Below are 14,155 nucleotides of genomic sequence, written 5' to 3'. Positions count from 1 at the left end.
CGATAACAGAATAAAAAGCAGCGAGAATCCGACTACCGAAACCTTTTTCCCTCTGTATCGCAGTATCGAGTCACGGATCCTCTGCATCCTCCCAAAAATTGTCAGCACTGGAGCAGGGGAGAAAAAAGGAAAAAGAAAAAAAAAAAAAAACTGGGGTATGCATCCCCTCCAGTCAGTTCGACAGGATTGACTCTTTTCCCATTCGCTCTGACCCATGAAGTTTCCCTGGACGGTCATTGATTCATTCATCATCCTGGAATCTTGGGCTGGACAAGGCTCGAGTTGATCTCACACTGACCCCGATCCTAGCTTCCTTTCTGCTGCAGCTCCTCTCTTGTTCCCTGTCTGGGACCCGGCCCTTCTGATCTCTTTGGTCGTCAACGGCGGGTAAGTTGGAATTTCCATCTCCCTGCAGGTGCTTCTGCTTTGCTCCTCGACCTTCTGTCGCTTGTCCCCAGGCTGACTGTTCTCCGGCTTCAAGGCCAATTGCTTCCATCTCCATTCCCACTCTTCTTCCCCCCTCCTTCGTTCCTTTCTCTCATATTATTACTCGGTGCAGTGCTCACTGGCTCCTTTCGGCCTCACTGCTCTCGGCGCTACTTATCTCAACTTCCACTTCCCTGTCCCGTCTATCTCCCCTCCTCTCCCTTGTCGGTCTCTTATCTCTTCTTTCCTTCTTCTTGGCGGGCTTCCAATTAGAGGAGCCCACGAGATTACCAACCCAAGATCATGTCTGGGTTGACTCTCGGGGGAGGTTCTGGCCGCGTGCGACCGACACAAACCACTTCAGCCTTCTCCGGCGCCCATGATTTTACGGACCTCGATCGCTCGTCCTTTTCAACCAAAGGTCCAGTTCAACCACCACCGTCCTTCCCCCACCGCAGTTCCAACTTGCCCTCCCAGCTCGCCGACGACTTCTCGCTCGGATCGCAGATTAGCCCCTCAGATTCGGCTCACGACAATCTGCTCCAGGATTCACTATTCCCGGAATGGAAGTCTGGCGCTGCGGGAGGGATCGACAGTCCTGATGAGATGCAGAGGAGGGATCCGTTGGCGACTCAGATATGGAAGCTCTATTCGAGGACAAAAGCTCAGCTACCCAACCAGGAGCGCATGGAAAATCTAACCTGGAGGATGATGGCTATGAGTTTAAAACGAAAAGAAAGGGAACGCGCTCAGCTACAGGCTCGGTAAGTCATCTTCCCTCAAGCTCGTCGTTCCTCGTTGCTTTTTCTTTTTGCCTTTGCTCATTCCTAATCGTCCCCCTAGCTTCGCTACCAAGGGCAATACGATACCTGGTGTCAGTGGGATTGCTCAGCTTCGCTTGTCCGATCGTTCTTCCAACACTCCCACTGCTGCGGACACAACGCCCGATCCTATGAATCTCGATGACTTCATAATTCCCTTCTCTCCCTCCGACAACCCATCCCCGCCGACTACGAGAACCTCGGAGGCTACCACGGCCGCCATTCCCATTAAGTCTCGCAAAGACCAGTCAACGGCCAAGTCCACTCCCGTACCTGCATCATTCCCCCACCCTCCCCAGGATCAGCGAAGGGACAGCGAGTTCGGTTATGTGCCGCGAAGAGTACGCAAGACGAGCATTGACGAGCGCCAGTTCTTCAACCTCCAGATTCCTTCCCGCAAAAGGCCGGCGGAATCCTCTCCCCACGTTCCCCCGGTGTCCAACAGCATGCTGGCCCATGATCCGAATTTTGCGGGTGCCGTACCGGAGTATGCCTTGGACGCTTCGTCTGGCCTAGTTCTGCATAACCAGGTGAACGCTCAACATCTTACCAGCGCCCATAACCACACTTCCCCCGGAATGGCATTTGCCCTCGACACTTTTAACCTAGGGGACGATCCTATCCTCCCCTCCGCCGGCCCTTACCAGTCCCAATTCACCTTCTCTCCGACTGACTCACCGATGACCAGCGGCAATCCCTTTGCCAACCTTTATGCTCAGACTCCGATCGCTTCCTCCCTCAACTCAACCGACTTCTTCTCTCCTCCCCCCTCCGGCTATCAGTCAACTGCTTCCACCCCACAACCAGCATACGACGGTGAACATTCCAAGTATTTCGATATGGCTGTCGATACCCGAGCGCAGCGCAGGGTCCCCACCTACGTCGCTCAGCGATCGTCCAACCTGTCCGCCTCTCTGCAGCCCCGGTTCATGTATAACCAAGGGAGCTCGTCTCAGGACGTCTCGCATCAGAATTCCCACATGAGCAACCCTCCCTCTACCATGCATTCTCCCGGTTTCTCTATCCCACAGCACGTCGACCCAACCCAAGTTCTCGGTCCCAGTGACTTTACCAACAGTGGCAACGCTACGATGTTCACATTCGGTGCCGACTCCGACAACGAAGACGATGATGGGAATCAATTTTCTAACCGCGGATTGGCGATGCCAGCTGAGTTTGGCGACGACAATGTTGGTGATGTTAATGCTGGCATGCAGTGGGATACGTCTTATCCCGGCTCCCTTCAATCACTGCCTGGGTTTGCTGCGCAGCATCGGAAGCACGTCACTATTGGATCTACGGACATGATGGACACACCTGGCGAGTGGAGCCAGAGCGGCAGCCTCGGTCGGACTCATGGGTCCGTCGCATCTGTCAGCGAGGTGCGCAATCGAGAACAGGATCCCCGACGACAGAAGATCGCTCGCACCACATCCACGCCAAACACAGCTCAGTTGTTGCGACAGAGCATGAGCTCGGGCCCGACATCCCACACATCTCCTAACACTCCCCCCGAGTCAGGTTTGAGTAGCGCCGCCCCATCCCGGCCTGCCAGCCCAGGTGGCACCAAAAACAGTGAACAAAACGGTCCCACCACATGTACCAACTGTTTTACACAGACCACCCCACTGTGGCGACGAAATCCAGAAGGGCAACCGCTGTGCAACGCCTGTGGTTTGTTCCTCAAGCTCCACGGTGTTGTACGCCCACTGTCGCTGAAGACCGATGTTATCAAAAAGCGTAACCGCAACAGCGCTAACACCCTTACCGTTGGCTCTTCACGCGCGTCCAAAAAGTCGTCTCGCAAGAACTCCGTCCAGCAGCCGCCGGCATCTCTTCCTACTTCTAGTCGGTCCCAGAGCGGAACGACGTCCGAGTCTCCGCCAGCAATACCGGGCGGCTCGTCCGGCCGGGGCTCCGGTGTCGTCCCCATTGCAGCTGCTCCCCCTAAATCCAACCCTGCGACTACTTCTCCGGGCGCAACCAACGGCCGTGGTGTGGTCCAGGTGGCACCGAAACGCCAGCGCAGACTGGAGAAAGCCTCTGACGTTGATATGGCTGATGACGCTAGTCGATCCAGCACTTCATCCGGTGGGCGATCCAAGGTCGTTCCGCTCGCTCCTGCCATGCCTCCAGCGGCGGTAAACCCCGCCAACCACAGCATCGCTGCTGGTCAGGGCGCGAGTCAGGAGTGGGAATGGCTGACAATGAGTTTGTGATTACTACCACCACTCTCACGGCCCTCAACTCTACCCCTCACATGTCTTCTTTCGAACGCGCCTTTTCTTCCTTCCCTCTTTACGCCGCCGCGAATATCTTATGCGATGACATATAGACCTGATGACTACTACTGAGCTGGGATTCTTGCTAGAATGAGCAGGCGTTTGATAGTGCGAAGCGGAAGCGACGGTTTGAACGGCTTCACGACGCTGATTGACGGTTGACGAGTGACGCAATTTTCGGTTCAGTTATTTGCCATGGGTCTTCCTTATTCTAATATTTGGGCTGACGGGATTCCGATCGGGAACACGAGTCGAGATACGCAAACGTCCATCCAGGAATCGTCATGTCCGCTATGCTTGTGATTGTGATTTTGCTTGATACAACCGCGTCTGTCCGGGACCTGGCCTTCGTCTGTTTGTGTTCATTTCATTTCATTTTTTTTTTCTTCGCGTTTGCATTCGAGGTTGACGGCCGGGCAGAAGTGCGCATCTTTTTGCTGTCATTAAGTCTTAAGTCATTAATAGACCATTCTGTATTTGATCCCCGCTACGTTTTATGCATTAAATAGTAGCATTCAGGCGTCAACAGTACAGTTCAATCTCTGCGCCGTTAATCGTACACGTGACTTCACGTGATACTATAAAACTTCGTAAAATCGTCCCAAGCCTCACAGCCAATTGAACAAATAATCTTCTCCTCTGCAGCAACCCTTCAATAGCAATAAAAACGCCAACTGCCCCGGGCAAACCCCTCTGAAACTCACATTCGACCGTCTCGTCAACAACCTGTACCAAGATGGGCGCCAGCCAGAAACGAAAGAAGGAAAAGCAAAAGGACTTCCAGGTATGGCATTTCCTTCGTTTTCTTGAAGAGACCGTACTAATACAGGCACAGAAACCCAAGCTGAAAGTCGGCAAGGCAAAAGCCAAACCAGATAACTTCACCGACACCAGCTTCAAGTCAAAATGTACGAATTATTCCAGAGTGGACGTGGCTATCATACACCGTCCAAGCTCTCAACTCGAGCTCTCCATGTACAGGGGACACAACACTAATCAAAGCATGACGTGCAGCAATCGTCCTAAACCAACAATCCCTCAAACTAACCGCCCCATCCACGACAACTCAATTCACCCACCACCTCTCGCTGCTCACCTCAAAATCCGACTCCCAGCGCCGCGACTCCCTAGCCCACCTCACAACCTCAATCACATCCCGCCCTGTATCTTCTCCCCTCCCACAGCCCGTAAGTCTCCTCCTACCCCAGCTTCTCCCCCTCCTCCTAGACGTAAACACAAGCGTGCGGAGTAACCTCCTCAAACTCCTCCGAGCCCTGCCCGAGAGCGATGTCGCAGACCACGTGTCGCAGTTACTACCCTATATCCGGGCAGGGATGACGCATTTGGCGCCGGATATCCGGCTCTCGAGTATCGAGGTGCTGGGCTGGCTGGTTGAGGTTGCGGGGGAGGAGGTGGTAAGCTGTGCGGGAGGGTGGGTGAAGACCCTGAATTGTTTCCTGTCCGTGCTTGGGTGGCACAGCGAAGTTTCGTCGAAGTGGACCTCCGCGAGTTCAGCCGGTTCATCGAATTCAACGAACCGCCCGAGTTTCGGGAAGGCAGGCGCGAAGGGTCGGCCGCAGGTGAAGGTTCTTTCTGTTCTTGCCGATTTCCTTGACGCGGGGATTGGAACTCCGGATCCGTCGTCGGATGTTGATTCCGCTGATGGGGAAGGAAGCGGTGGTGCCTCCTTCCCGATTCGTCAGTTCCGGTCCCAGATGATCCCGCAGACGGCGGCGCCGTATGTCTATCTGAACCTGTTTGGGAAGCCGAGGGATGAGGAGGGGGAGATGTATGAGACGCGGGAGGACCGGTGGAGGGTGTTTGAGGGGAGGTTTTTGGGTGCCGTGGAGAGGGGCGTTGCTGAAGCGAGGGCAGAGGGAGGCGAGGTTGGGAGGGCCAGTGCTGGAGTGAGCAGGGTGTTAGTTGAGGCGAGGGCTTGATTTGGGACGAGGAATTGCGGTGTCCCATGAGGACCACCCAGTCAACACTCGAGGAGCGCTTTCCGTCTTCAGTATGACAGACACCCTCCGAGGAGCCTTGAGAGTCATCAACCATGGGTACTACTCGTCATGCGCAACCTCTAATCGAAAGGCCTAATGCGCCTGATTTGGACAACAAAGAAACCCAGAAAGAAGGGCGACGGGGGAAGGACCATTGTGGATCCAATCCGGGCTACAGTCCAACACTCCTTACGATATCTGCATCTCTACGCCTCTCATTGGCGCTGATGAACTCTCTGATAGATCTCGACCTCCTGCCCATCCCAACATACCACAGGAAAGGCGCGATAAACTCACGCTTCTTTTGCCAGTATGAGAACCCTCGCCACCGCTGGCAAGGGTGATTTAGATCAGCACAACCGAGCTGGAATAGCCGGGAACCGGGAGACCAGGCACAAATGCTCAGGTACTGGTCGATGGGTGCACAATATATGATGCCAACATCACCTCTTCTTCACCCTATATCTAGGCTGGCCTTTTCCAAATATACATATTCAGGCCAGAGCTCTAACTTCTTCAGACAAAGCTGCTATAAATTAATTTATATATCTCGCAATCGGACCTTGGTCCTAGTATATACACTATCCACAAAGCACTAAACAAGCCCCTTCTCCTTCCCACTCCCCTCTTGAACCCTAGCAACATCCCCCTCAAATCCTAGTTCAACCCCATCAACAACGCGCTCTCTCTCCTCATAAACCTCATCCGCATAAACCGCCCTCTCCACCAAACACTCCACACAAGGGAACAGCATAGAAAGTGCAACGTAGACAAGACTGGTCCCTACAAACCCCAAAAGCCACCCAAACTGATACGGATGAATCCCAACGCCAACATCAATCTCCTCATTCACAGAATGAATCAACCCAGGCAGCGACGGACCCACACCAACAAGGAACGCCACGACAGCGCGCCAATTAAGTAACAGCCCGCCGCTGTCAAACCGGTACGTCGGCATCGACGGCTGATACAGCGCCAGCGTATCATACTTCCTTTTCTTGATGAGCCAGAAATCCCAGAGCATGATGGCGGCAATGGGCCCCAGGAAGATAGCATACGCGGACATGAAGTTCAGGAAATTCCCGGCAGACTCGAGGATTTTCCAGGGGACGAGGGCCCACGAGAGCAGGGCGCAGATGATCTGGCCACGGCGCAGATTGACGAATTCCGGAAGGAGGGCCATGAGGTCGTTTGCGGCGGAGATGGAGTTCGCGCTGATGTTTACGCCGAGCGAGGCGAGGGCGAAGGAGAAGGCGGCGAAGAAACGCGCGGCGCGGCTGGACCAGTGGCTTATGAGGACGATGGGGTCCCAGGGAATTGTGGGGGTGTTGTAGCGGGACCAGCCGGCGGAGGAGGCGACGATGCCGATGAAGGAGATGAAGGTGAAGATGATGGGGAGGAGGGGGATGTAGAGGAGTTGCCATTTGGGGGAGACGCGGGAGTAGCGGGAGAAGTCGGACTGTTTAGGTGGTGGTTTAGCAGGGCAGTCATATATAGAGTGTAGGTTGGAGGTACCTGATTCACGCTCAACGTCGCATAATTCCCCAAGACAGAAGTCATACTGGCCAAAAACACCCAACTATACTGCGACCCCGAAGCCGTGGGCTTCTGCTCGAAAATCGGCCCTGAGCCCTCAGCCACGAATGCCCAAACCAGAATCGCAATCCAAGCAGCAGGCACGATAACGGACTTTGCAATAAACAGCCACCGCGCCTTATTCGGGTGGATGCAAAGAAACGGGAACTGCACAATGAAGAAGACTAGATACGCGATCATCGTGTTCGTCTCGATGCCCTGGTCTTCGGGGATCGCATTCCGCATGGTCAGGAAGGATGGCCAGATTGCGCCAATCATGGCCTTGACGGCGTTCGCGCCGTTTACGTTCTGAATGGCGAACCAGAAGATCGCGAGGATGGAGCGCGAGATGATCGCTATGTACGAGCCCCAGAAGCCCCAGCTTGCGCGGGCGATGACGGGGAAAGGGATGTGGTAGATTGCGCCGACGGCGCCGTTGGCGGCTATAACGAAGGAGATGATGAAGAAGGAGAGGGCGACGACCGCGATGCTCTCACGCCACGAGAGACCGACGGCGATGATGCTCGATGCGAATTGCCAGGTGGCGGCGTTGAAGGCGTCGGAGATCCAGTATGCTGGCCGTGGTCAGGATTACAGAAGTCAACACATTCCTAAAAGGCGTTGGACGTACATACGAAGCTCAGAGGTCCCCAGAGTCGGCCTGCGCGGGGGACAGGGTCGAGGTCGAGATTCGTCCAGCGCGACTTGCCATCAGCGAAGGCCGACTGCGACTGGGCGACGCGGAGGTGAGGACGGGGGAATTTCATACTGTCATCCAAGAAGCTCGACAGACGGAGGTGGACAGCGAGTGGAAGGGAGGGGTGTTGTCATGGAAGGAGAAAAAGCAACAAGTCGAGCAAGGAATGTGGAGTGTTACACAGGGACGATGCACCTGGGGAAGCGAGACACCATCATCAAGACATGCGATGCAGATGCTTTCTTCATTAACTCAGAGAGATAAGGATCGAAAGATTGAGATAACCATCGGCAGCTGCCATTGGTGAGTCTGGTCTGGCATCTCGTACAGCTTATCTCGGATCCTGGGACTCTCCCACCTTCTAACCATACTCGGAGTATTCATGAATCGTTCAAGTTACAACCTCTTCTCGTGCAGTCAGTCGCTTGATGGCAGCGAATTCTCCCCCGGAAGCCGAACATTCTCCCACCCCCGCCCGTCACCAATCCCAGGCAAACTCCCCCTCCGCCGAATCCCATTCCACTCCGTCACATTCATCCACCCAATCTGCTGGAACCCGCCAAACCCACCAATCCAATATACTTGCGTAACCACCATCTTCGCCCAGAAGCTCGAGTGCGGAGATCCCGGCCGGCCTGGCAGCCAGACCTGAGCGTCTGGGTGCACGCCCGTATAGCAGGAGCGAAGCGCCGCCTCCGTCTGCGGCGGAATAGGCTGTTCAAACGGCTCGACGTACCCGAATAATGTCACGCGTGGCAAGCCCGCCGCGCTGAGCGGGAATCCAGGGATCACGGGTCTGGTGTTGTTAACGTGGTCCCACCAGTCGATCGAGAGGCTGATGTTTGAGCCCGCGGCAGTGTTGCGGAAGGTTGTTGCTACGCGGAGGGCAAGGAAAGTTGGGCTACCATCCCCACCGTTTCCGGCACTCGAGGGGAGCGCTTCGTCACAGTCGGCCAAGTATTCCTTGAGGCTAACGGACTGCCCGGCAACAGCGGCCGGAGCGTGACTTCCGGGCGGGAGGGTGACTGGGAAGATGGTCGAGGCCACGCCCGAGGAAGAGAGCGCTAGAAGGCGTCGTGCCATTAGAGTTGAAGTGAACCACGAGGGTGCTAGCATTGACTCGTCTGTAACTTCGTCAGAGTTGGAGCCCACAAAGATAGCGTCTTGCTCAACACTCTCTTCAAGGCGAGATGAATCCTGCGCTCCGTTCAGAAGGGCTTGGTCTGGAGTCTCATTGATTCGAGCTGCTAGAGGAGTAGCCGTTATGTACTGAAGGAGCATTCCAAGTAGGAGGAGTCCGTAGACCAATCCAGCAACTGGAGAGGGCATCATGGTGGGCTGTCACATGAAACGCCTCTCGAGGTTCAAACAAAGGCGCTGGAGCTCGTATTCTAGGGAGAGAGAAAACCTAGATAAATTGGCGTTTGTCAATCTCACCGAAATTCTCCATGGAAAAGGAAGGTGGTACGGGGGAAAGAAGGAAGAAGCGAGGGGGAAAGTCCAAGAGCTCGATCCCGAATTCACCCAGAGGATACTACCCGCTTTGGCCTAGCGCCGCCCCGGACAGTTACTATCTTATCAGATTGCGCTAGTCCTGAAACAGCGCGTCATTGTCATGTGACTGTTTTCCATGCTTATATAATTCAGACCCGAAAGTCGGCTTACATAATACATCCGGTCTCGGCCGGTTTCTGATCCCGATCCCGAAAAATCCTCGGCCTTGCTGCCTGAGTGTCTGCCTGAGTGTCTGCCTGCCTGGCGGTTCAGGCGTCCGACCATCGCCACCACCTGGTCGTCGCGGTGACTCACCTCTTCGGGCAATCATGAGGTCCCAAGCCAAGCCTCGTCGTCCTCCACACCGATGCCGGCGAAGGGAGCTGGACGCAGTGACTCATAATCGCTCGATGTTGGTCTCACGTTCCCGATATCGTGGGGGAGGGGCACCAGCCGAGGAACGCATGAGGCTCTGAGTCGTGTTCTCGTCCTTGGCGCGAGGCCTCCCGCACGATCCAGGTTGCAGGAATCGATGATTGGAGGCGTTGCCTCCGTTGAGCTGTGAGAGGCCCAAGGAGAGAGCCAAGTGTGAGCATCAAGAACGGGGGATGAACTGAGGACGATCTCGCGTACTCGAAGGCCAGCCGCAGGAGGAATGTAACAAAATCCTGTTGAACTATATACGTTAACTCCCTCTTGGCTGGTGCTATCGAACAGGACTTTGAAACAAAGACAGAGCCAAATCAAAACAGAAGCACAAAACCTGGTCAACACTCCGAAGGACCCCAGTGAACTCCACCAGACTGCAGTACCTCTGCAATCCTAAGCTCCTACTCCATGGATGAGACGGCGACCGCCGCCAGTCGAAGCGCGGATCAGACCAGGTTGCAGACAAGTCAATCAATGCATTCCCTTCCCTTCCACTCCGTTTCGTATGGAAAGTAGCAGGCCAACCAAATAAGTGACATCAAAGAAACAAGAACGAACGCAATAGTCCCACCTCGACATACATCATACACCAGCAAGCTGGATCAAGCTCGCCGAAGAGAGGTTAAAGATCAAGAGAAGAGCTCCCATCCCCCCACGCCCAACAACGGTAGGGTATATACAATGATGAGTTTGAAAGTAAGGACACGCTTTTTCCCACTGCGAAAAAAGGACTTCCGAGAGAGGTTCGCGGTGAACTTTTTCCCAGCCCATGTGTCTCTTTCTTTGGGCCGTTGGAAAGGTCAGAAAGAGAGCAACTCGGTCGACGAGTTGAAGAGCCGGTACCAGATAGAAATTATGCAATAAGCGGTTTTCATAATAGCAACTTTTCCTTTCTATGCAGAAAAGAAATCGTAACCGGGTTCGGAACAGGACCACGGGCATGGGGAGAATGAGGCTCTTTTCATGACAAAAACCATCCATTCTAATCAGTAGTCGGCGCGCAAGCCAGGGTGAAGTGCAATCTTCCTTGCTTCACTACCACAGCAAGCACGCTTCATGCCGACAGGACCGGATAGTGGAGCACCGAAACCAAGGGCGCTTAGTGACGGAAGGGAGGGAGATGAATGCTTCCCTGGCTCTGGCTTGTGCAGTAAATCTGCCAAGTTACCATCCGGACGAATGTTTCCTTCTACAACGGTGTCAGAGCGCATCAAATGGCGCACATGGCGCTGCAGTTGGACATCATCAGATCCGGTCCGGCCACGCTTGCGGCATTCGCGTCGTTGAGACCCTTGACCGTGTGGCCGTGATACAGTTTCAGAGAGCTGACAGAGGCTGTGAGCAGCTTCGTGCGTCATATCTTCCGGGGCTCCCAGCGAGTAGCTAGAGAAATCCGGGGCTTTGCTAGATCCCGAAAAGGTCTCGGGTGAGCTGGGGGCGTCACTGAAAGAGATCTCGTCAATAGGAGATGCCATAGGGAGGTGCTGCTTTCGATTCTCTTTCAAAGAGTTTCCAGTGCATCGCAACGCCGCCTGGACCGCGAGGCTAGGCAAAGTAGGCGCGATAGGTCCATAAGAACTCGAGGACAGAGAAGAACGGGAGGATTGGGAGGACAGTGTCGAGACATCCGAAACCATGGACTCGGGGGACGATGCGGATGAAGTGGAGCGAGCCAGTGAAGACCGGCGCATGAAGGTCGGGAAACCATCTAGTGTGCTGGCCTTGGAGCAGAGCGACAGTGACGGGCGCTGGTCATAGATTGACCGCGCGGTACACATGCTCTGCGACATGGCCGCACACATCTGGCGCCGGTAAGACGGGCGGTAGCTGCCGCTCACAGCAGGAGTGGAAGCATTGCTCGCTTGGGGCGTCATCTGAGGTGTGGGGAGCATAGGAAGCCTCGGAATCGGTGGTAGCGATGGGTGAGAACTTTCTGGTCTGTTGTTCAGCTCCGGGATCTGTGATATAGCAGGAAGGCTGTTGGGCTCAGCATTCAAAGACGGAGGATAGATCGGTCCTCGCGTGCAGGTGCTGCGGGGCGATGGGGAATCAGACGCGAAACCACCGTCGAATCCTCCCATACTAGTCGGAGTCATAGGCTCGTCGTCAATCTCGTCCAGCTCGGGGGTGAGTTTGGGGATGACGGTGCGCCATGACTGCGTGTCAAGAGGGAGCATGCTACCTGCGCCCGGGGTGTACTTCAGAACGATATCCGTCCAGCGCTGGAAGGTGGCCTCAGGAATGTGAAGTTTCCAGTCAACAGCTTCCAGGAACAGGAGCTCGTTCTGATTGATTTCTGGGGTGTTCAAGCCGGAAATCTTACTCCAGGCACGGGCAGAGTAGTTCCGATCCTGAAGATATTTTGACGCAAGGATCAGGGCTGCCAAGAACATGCGTCGGCCACATTGCATGGCCCGGCAAACTGGCTTCGACCTTGACTGATCCTGCGCGAGATCAGGGCTTGGCACGTGCGGCTTGATCTTGATCAAGTAGTAAAGTGCTACCTGCAACGTGCTATAACTTGTCCGCGAACGGCGAAGAGTTTCTTGGATAAAGGTGCGAAGAGGCAGTACACCTTTACATCCCGTCGTCGAGTCACTCCGCAGTGATACCGCGGACAAAGGCCAAATAATTTCGACGATCAATGACGCAGTATCTTGACATGAGAAGAAGAAAATTTAGCACCAAAACTCCAAACTCCAACTGGGATTAGATATTAATTCTCCGCACTCACCGACAAGGTTGTCAACAAAGTTCACCTTCCGCTCAGACTGCCGTAGAAGACAGGGCGGAGGGCGAGTACATGATACGCCGCTAGACTGCAGGCTACTGCTTGTACGTCGGGGGTGCCTACGCAACTCCGGCGGAACAGTAGCATCAGCAGCTTTGGGGGCATCCCCCCGAGAACAACCACGCACACCACCAGTGGCACCTAGTCCTCGTCCTCCGACCTGGTATTCACCTTCATTCTCCCAGATCACATCACCGGAGCTTGTTGATGTGGAAGAAATGGAACTTTGGGTGGACACCCCATCTAACGAGAAGACCGAGGAAGAGGAGGAAGATGCCGAAGACGCGATCGATGAGGCATATGGATGCGGAAAAGGCGCCTTGAAAGGTATGCCTTGGTTTGAGTCCCTCAAACCGAACGCGTCAATCCCTGTCATATCCGAGATACTGTATCGTCTCGCGACCCGAACACCCTCAAGAATATATGGTTGTCAAGAGTATTCCAAAAGACCTTTCAAGCTTGAACGCCTTTCGTTGTCGTATGATCAACAGTTCGAATATAGTCAGGGGCGATGTGGTGATCTTAGTGTAACCGTGAGTGTGTCAAAAATACCGTTGTGCAATTAACCGTGAACGAGAAGCGATAAGACAAGGAACCGTCTTGGTTTCGCAGGCGACGGCGAGCCTTAAGAGAGATGGTACTCCAGTTTGTATTAGAGTATCAGAATAGAGGTTGGGGTTTTAGGGAGTTGGATGTAGTGTCATCCAATAGAAGTCGCGACGGTGAGGGTAGATATGTAAGATATCGGAGATAATGTGGCAAGGAAAGGAAGGATAAGAGTCACCGTCCGATGTTCCGGTCACCAAGTGTAGAGTCCAAATAGATCAAGCCGAATATCACGAGAGCAGAGAGACACGTCGATAGAACCAACGTGACTCTTTCAAGACAGATGTTGGATAGGATATGACTCAGTAAGAGGCAACAATCATGCCAGGGGAGACTCGGAGATCTGGGATAATGGATTCTGCAGCACAGGTGACCGGAACAAGAGACTTCGAAACAGCAGGGTACATTTTGAGACGGGGGGGCGAATGAGAAGTTATAGAAGCGAGCCGATAGAACGGCGGACCGACAGGACAAGCAGGCAGGTACGGTGGTCGTCCAGCGCTTGTGTAGGCAGTCAGCTGTTTATCGAGGGGCGAACACGAGATCAAGCGACAAGAGGGAGAGCAGTCGTTATGAGGCTCGAGTAGGCTGATGTGAGAGAGAACTAGTCAGCAAAGAGAGCTCTTCGAATTTATGGGTCCTTTGACGCCTGGTTATGACTCCCACTCCAAAGGCGAACGGGCAGAAACCAAGGGTCCGCCGTCTGGTGACTCTGCGGGAGGCGCGGCGGAGTCCAAGCCCAAATGACTAACTTTGGGGGCCCAGTTGGAAAGACAGAGAGGGATGTTTGGGTCAGGCAGAACAAAGGGGAAAGAGCAAGGAGAGTGTGCCACAGGTGAGGAACAATTAGAAGGCAGGGTTTGCAAAGACCGTCAAGATCAGAGGGCGACTCACCGTGGCCAGTGGCAAGAGTGGCGGGACTGAGGAAGTGAGCGGACGTAGCGACCACGAACAAGGGCAAAGAGCAGCAAGTAAAAGAGAAAGCAAGGAGAACTATACAAGCAATATTATCATCAAGAGAAATAGAAAGAGAA

At 54.3% G+C, this 14,155-nt stretch overlaps 5 protein-coding genes across 5 annotated transcripts; 2 read left to right on the top strand and 3 right to left on the bottom strand.

Moving 5' to 3' along the window:
* Nucleotides 1-129: 129 nt before the first annotated feature.
* BJX67DRAFT_342645 (nitrogen regulatory protein area N terminus-domain-containing protein) lies at nt 130-3,979 on the top strand. The gene is made up of 3 exons (XM_071028045.1): nt 130-155; nt 221-1,190; nt 1,270-3,979. Exons 2-3 carry the CDS (start codon nt 730-732, stop codon nt 3,464-3,466), a joined length of 2,658 nt encoding a protein of 885 aa, XP_070890554.1. The 5' UTR covers nt 130-155; nt 221-729; the 3' UTR covers nt 3,467-3,979.
* A 174-nt stretch (nt 3,980-4,153) lies between these two features.
* Nucleotides 4,154-6,090, top strand: BJX67DRAFT_342644 (IPI1/TEX10 family protein). Its single transcript, XM_071028044.1, has 3 exons — nt 4,154-4,313; nt 4,365-4,437; nt 4,544-6,090. The coding sequence occupies exons 1-3, from the start codon at nt 4,266-4,268 to the stop codon at nt 5,467-5,469; spliced, it is 1,047 nt and encodes a 348-aa protein (XP_070890553.1). The 5' UTR covers nt 4,154-4,265; the 3' UTR covers nt 5,470-6,090.
* A 34-nt stretch (nt 6,091-6,124) lies between these two features.
* BJX67DRAFT_377333 (nucleobase cation symporter-1 family protein) lies at nt 6,125-7,871 on the bottom strand (the record flags this gene model as incomplete). The annotated part of the gene is made up of 3 exons (XM_071032080.1): nt 6,125-6,988; nt 7,045-7,679; nt 7,736-7,871. 3 exons carry the CDS (start codon nt 7,869-7,871, stop codon nt 6,125-6,127), a joined length of 1,635 nt encoding a protein of 544 aa, XP_070890552.1.
* A 270-nt stretch (nt 7,872-8,141) lies between these two features.
* BJX67DRAFT_166115 (uncharacterized protein) lies at nt 8,142-9,318 on the bottom strand. The gene has a single exon (XM_071025007.1). It carries the CDS (start codon nt 9,131-9,133, stop codon nt 8,219-8,221), a length of 915 nt encoding a protein of 304 aa, XP_070890551.1. The 5' UTR covers nt 9,134-9,318; the 3' UTR covers nt 8,142-8,218.
* Nucleotides 9,319-10,649: 1,331 nt separating this feature from the next.
* On the bottom strand, nt 10,650-13,383 carry BJX67DRAFT_165986 (putative G1/S-specific cyclin Pcl5). Its single transcript, XM_071025004.1, has 2 exons — nt 12,459-13,383; nt 10,650-12,380 (listed from the first exon to the last, which is right to left on the bottom strand). Exons 1-2 carry the CDS (start codon nt 12,889-12,891, stop codon nt 10,711-10,713), a joined length of 2,103 nt encoding a protein of 700 aa, XP_070890550.1. The 5' UTR covers nt 12,892-13,383; the 3' UTR covers nt 10,650-10,710.
* Nucleotides 13,384-14,155: the final 772 nt, after the last annotated feature.

The sequence above is a fragment of the Aspergillus lucknowensis genome (assembly GCF_044049455.1).
Source record: "Aspergillus lucknowensis strain CBS 449.75 chromosome Unknown BJX67scaffold_3, whole genome shotgun sequence".
In the NCBI taxonomy this organism is placed as follows: Eukaryota; Fungi; Ascomycota; class Eurotiomycetes; order Eurotiales; family Aspergillaceae; genus Aspergillus; species Aspergillus lucknowensis.
This window is presented reverse-complemented; position numbering and strand designations above follow the sequence as displayed.

Bases quoted from the DNA above. Each gene is read 5' to 3' on its own strand.
- BJX67DRAFT_342645 (XM_071028045.1), top strand. From the start codon at position 730: ATGTCTGGGTTGACTCTCGGGGGAGGTTCTGGCCGCGTGCGACCGACA. The intron at 1,191-1,269 runs GTAAGTCATCTT...TCGTCCCCCTAG, and splicing joins CGCGCTCAGCTACAGGCTCG to CTTCGCTACCAAGGGCAATA.
- BJX67DRAFT_342644 (XM_071028044.1), top strand. From the start codon at position 4,266: ATGGGCGCCAGCCAGAAACGAAAGAAGGAAAAGCAAAAGGACTTCCAG. The intron at 4,314-4,364 runs GTATGGCATTTC...ATACAGGCACAG, and splicing joins AAAAGCAAAAGGACTTCCAG to AAACCCAAGCTGAAAGTCGG. The intron at 4,438-4,543 runs GTACGAATTATT...CATGACGTGCAG, and splicing joins CACCAGCTTCAAGTCAAAAT to CAATCGTCCTAAACCAACAA.
- BJX67DRAFT_166115 (XM_071025007.1), bottom strand. From the start codon at position 9,133: ATGATGCCCTCTCCAGTTGCTGGATTGGTCTACGGACTCCTCCTACTT.
- BJX67DRAFT_165986 (XM_071025004.1), bottom strand. From the start codon at position 12,891: ATGACAGGGATTGACGCGTTCGGTTTGAGGGACTCAAACCAAGGCATA. The intron at 12,381-12,458 runs GTGAGTGCGGAG...TCTCATGTCAAG, and splicing joins CTTTGTTGACAACCTTGTCG to ATACTGCGTCATTGATCGTC.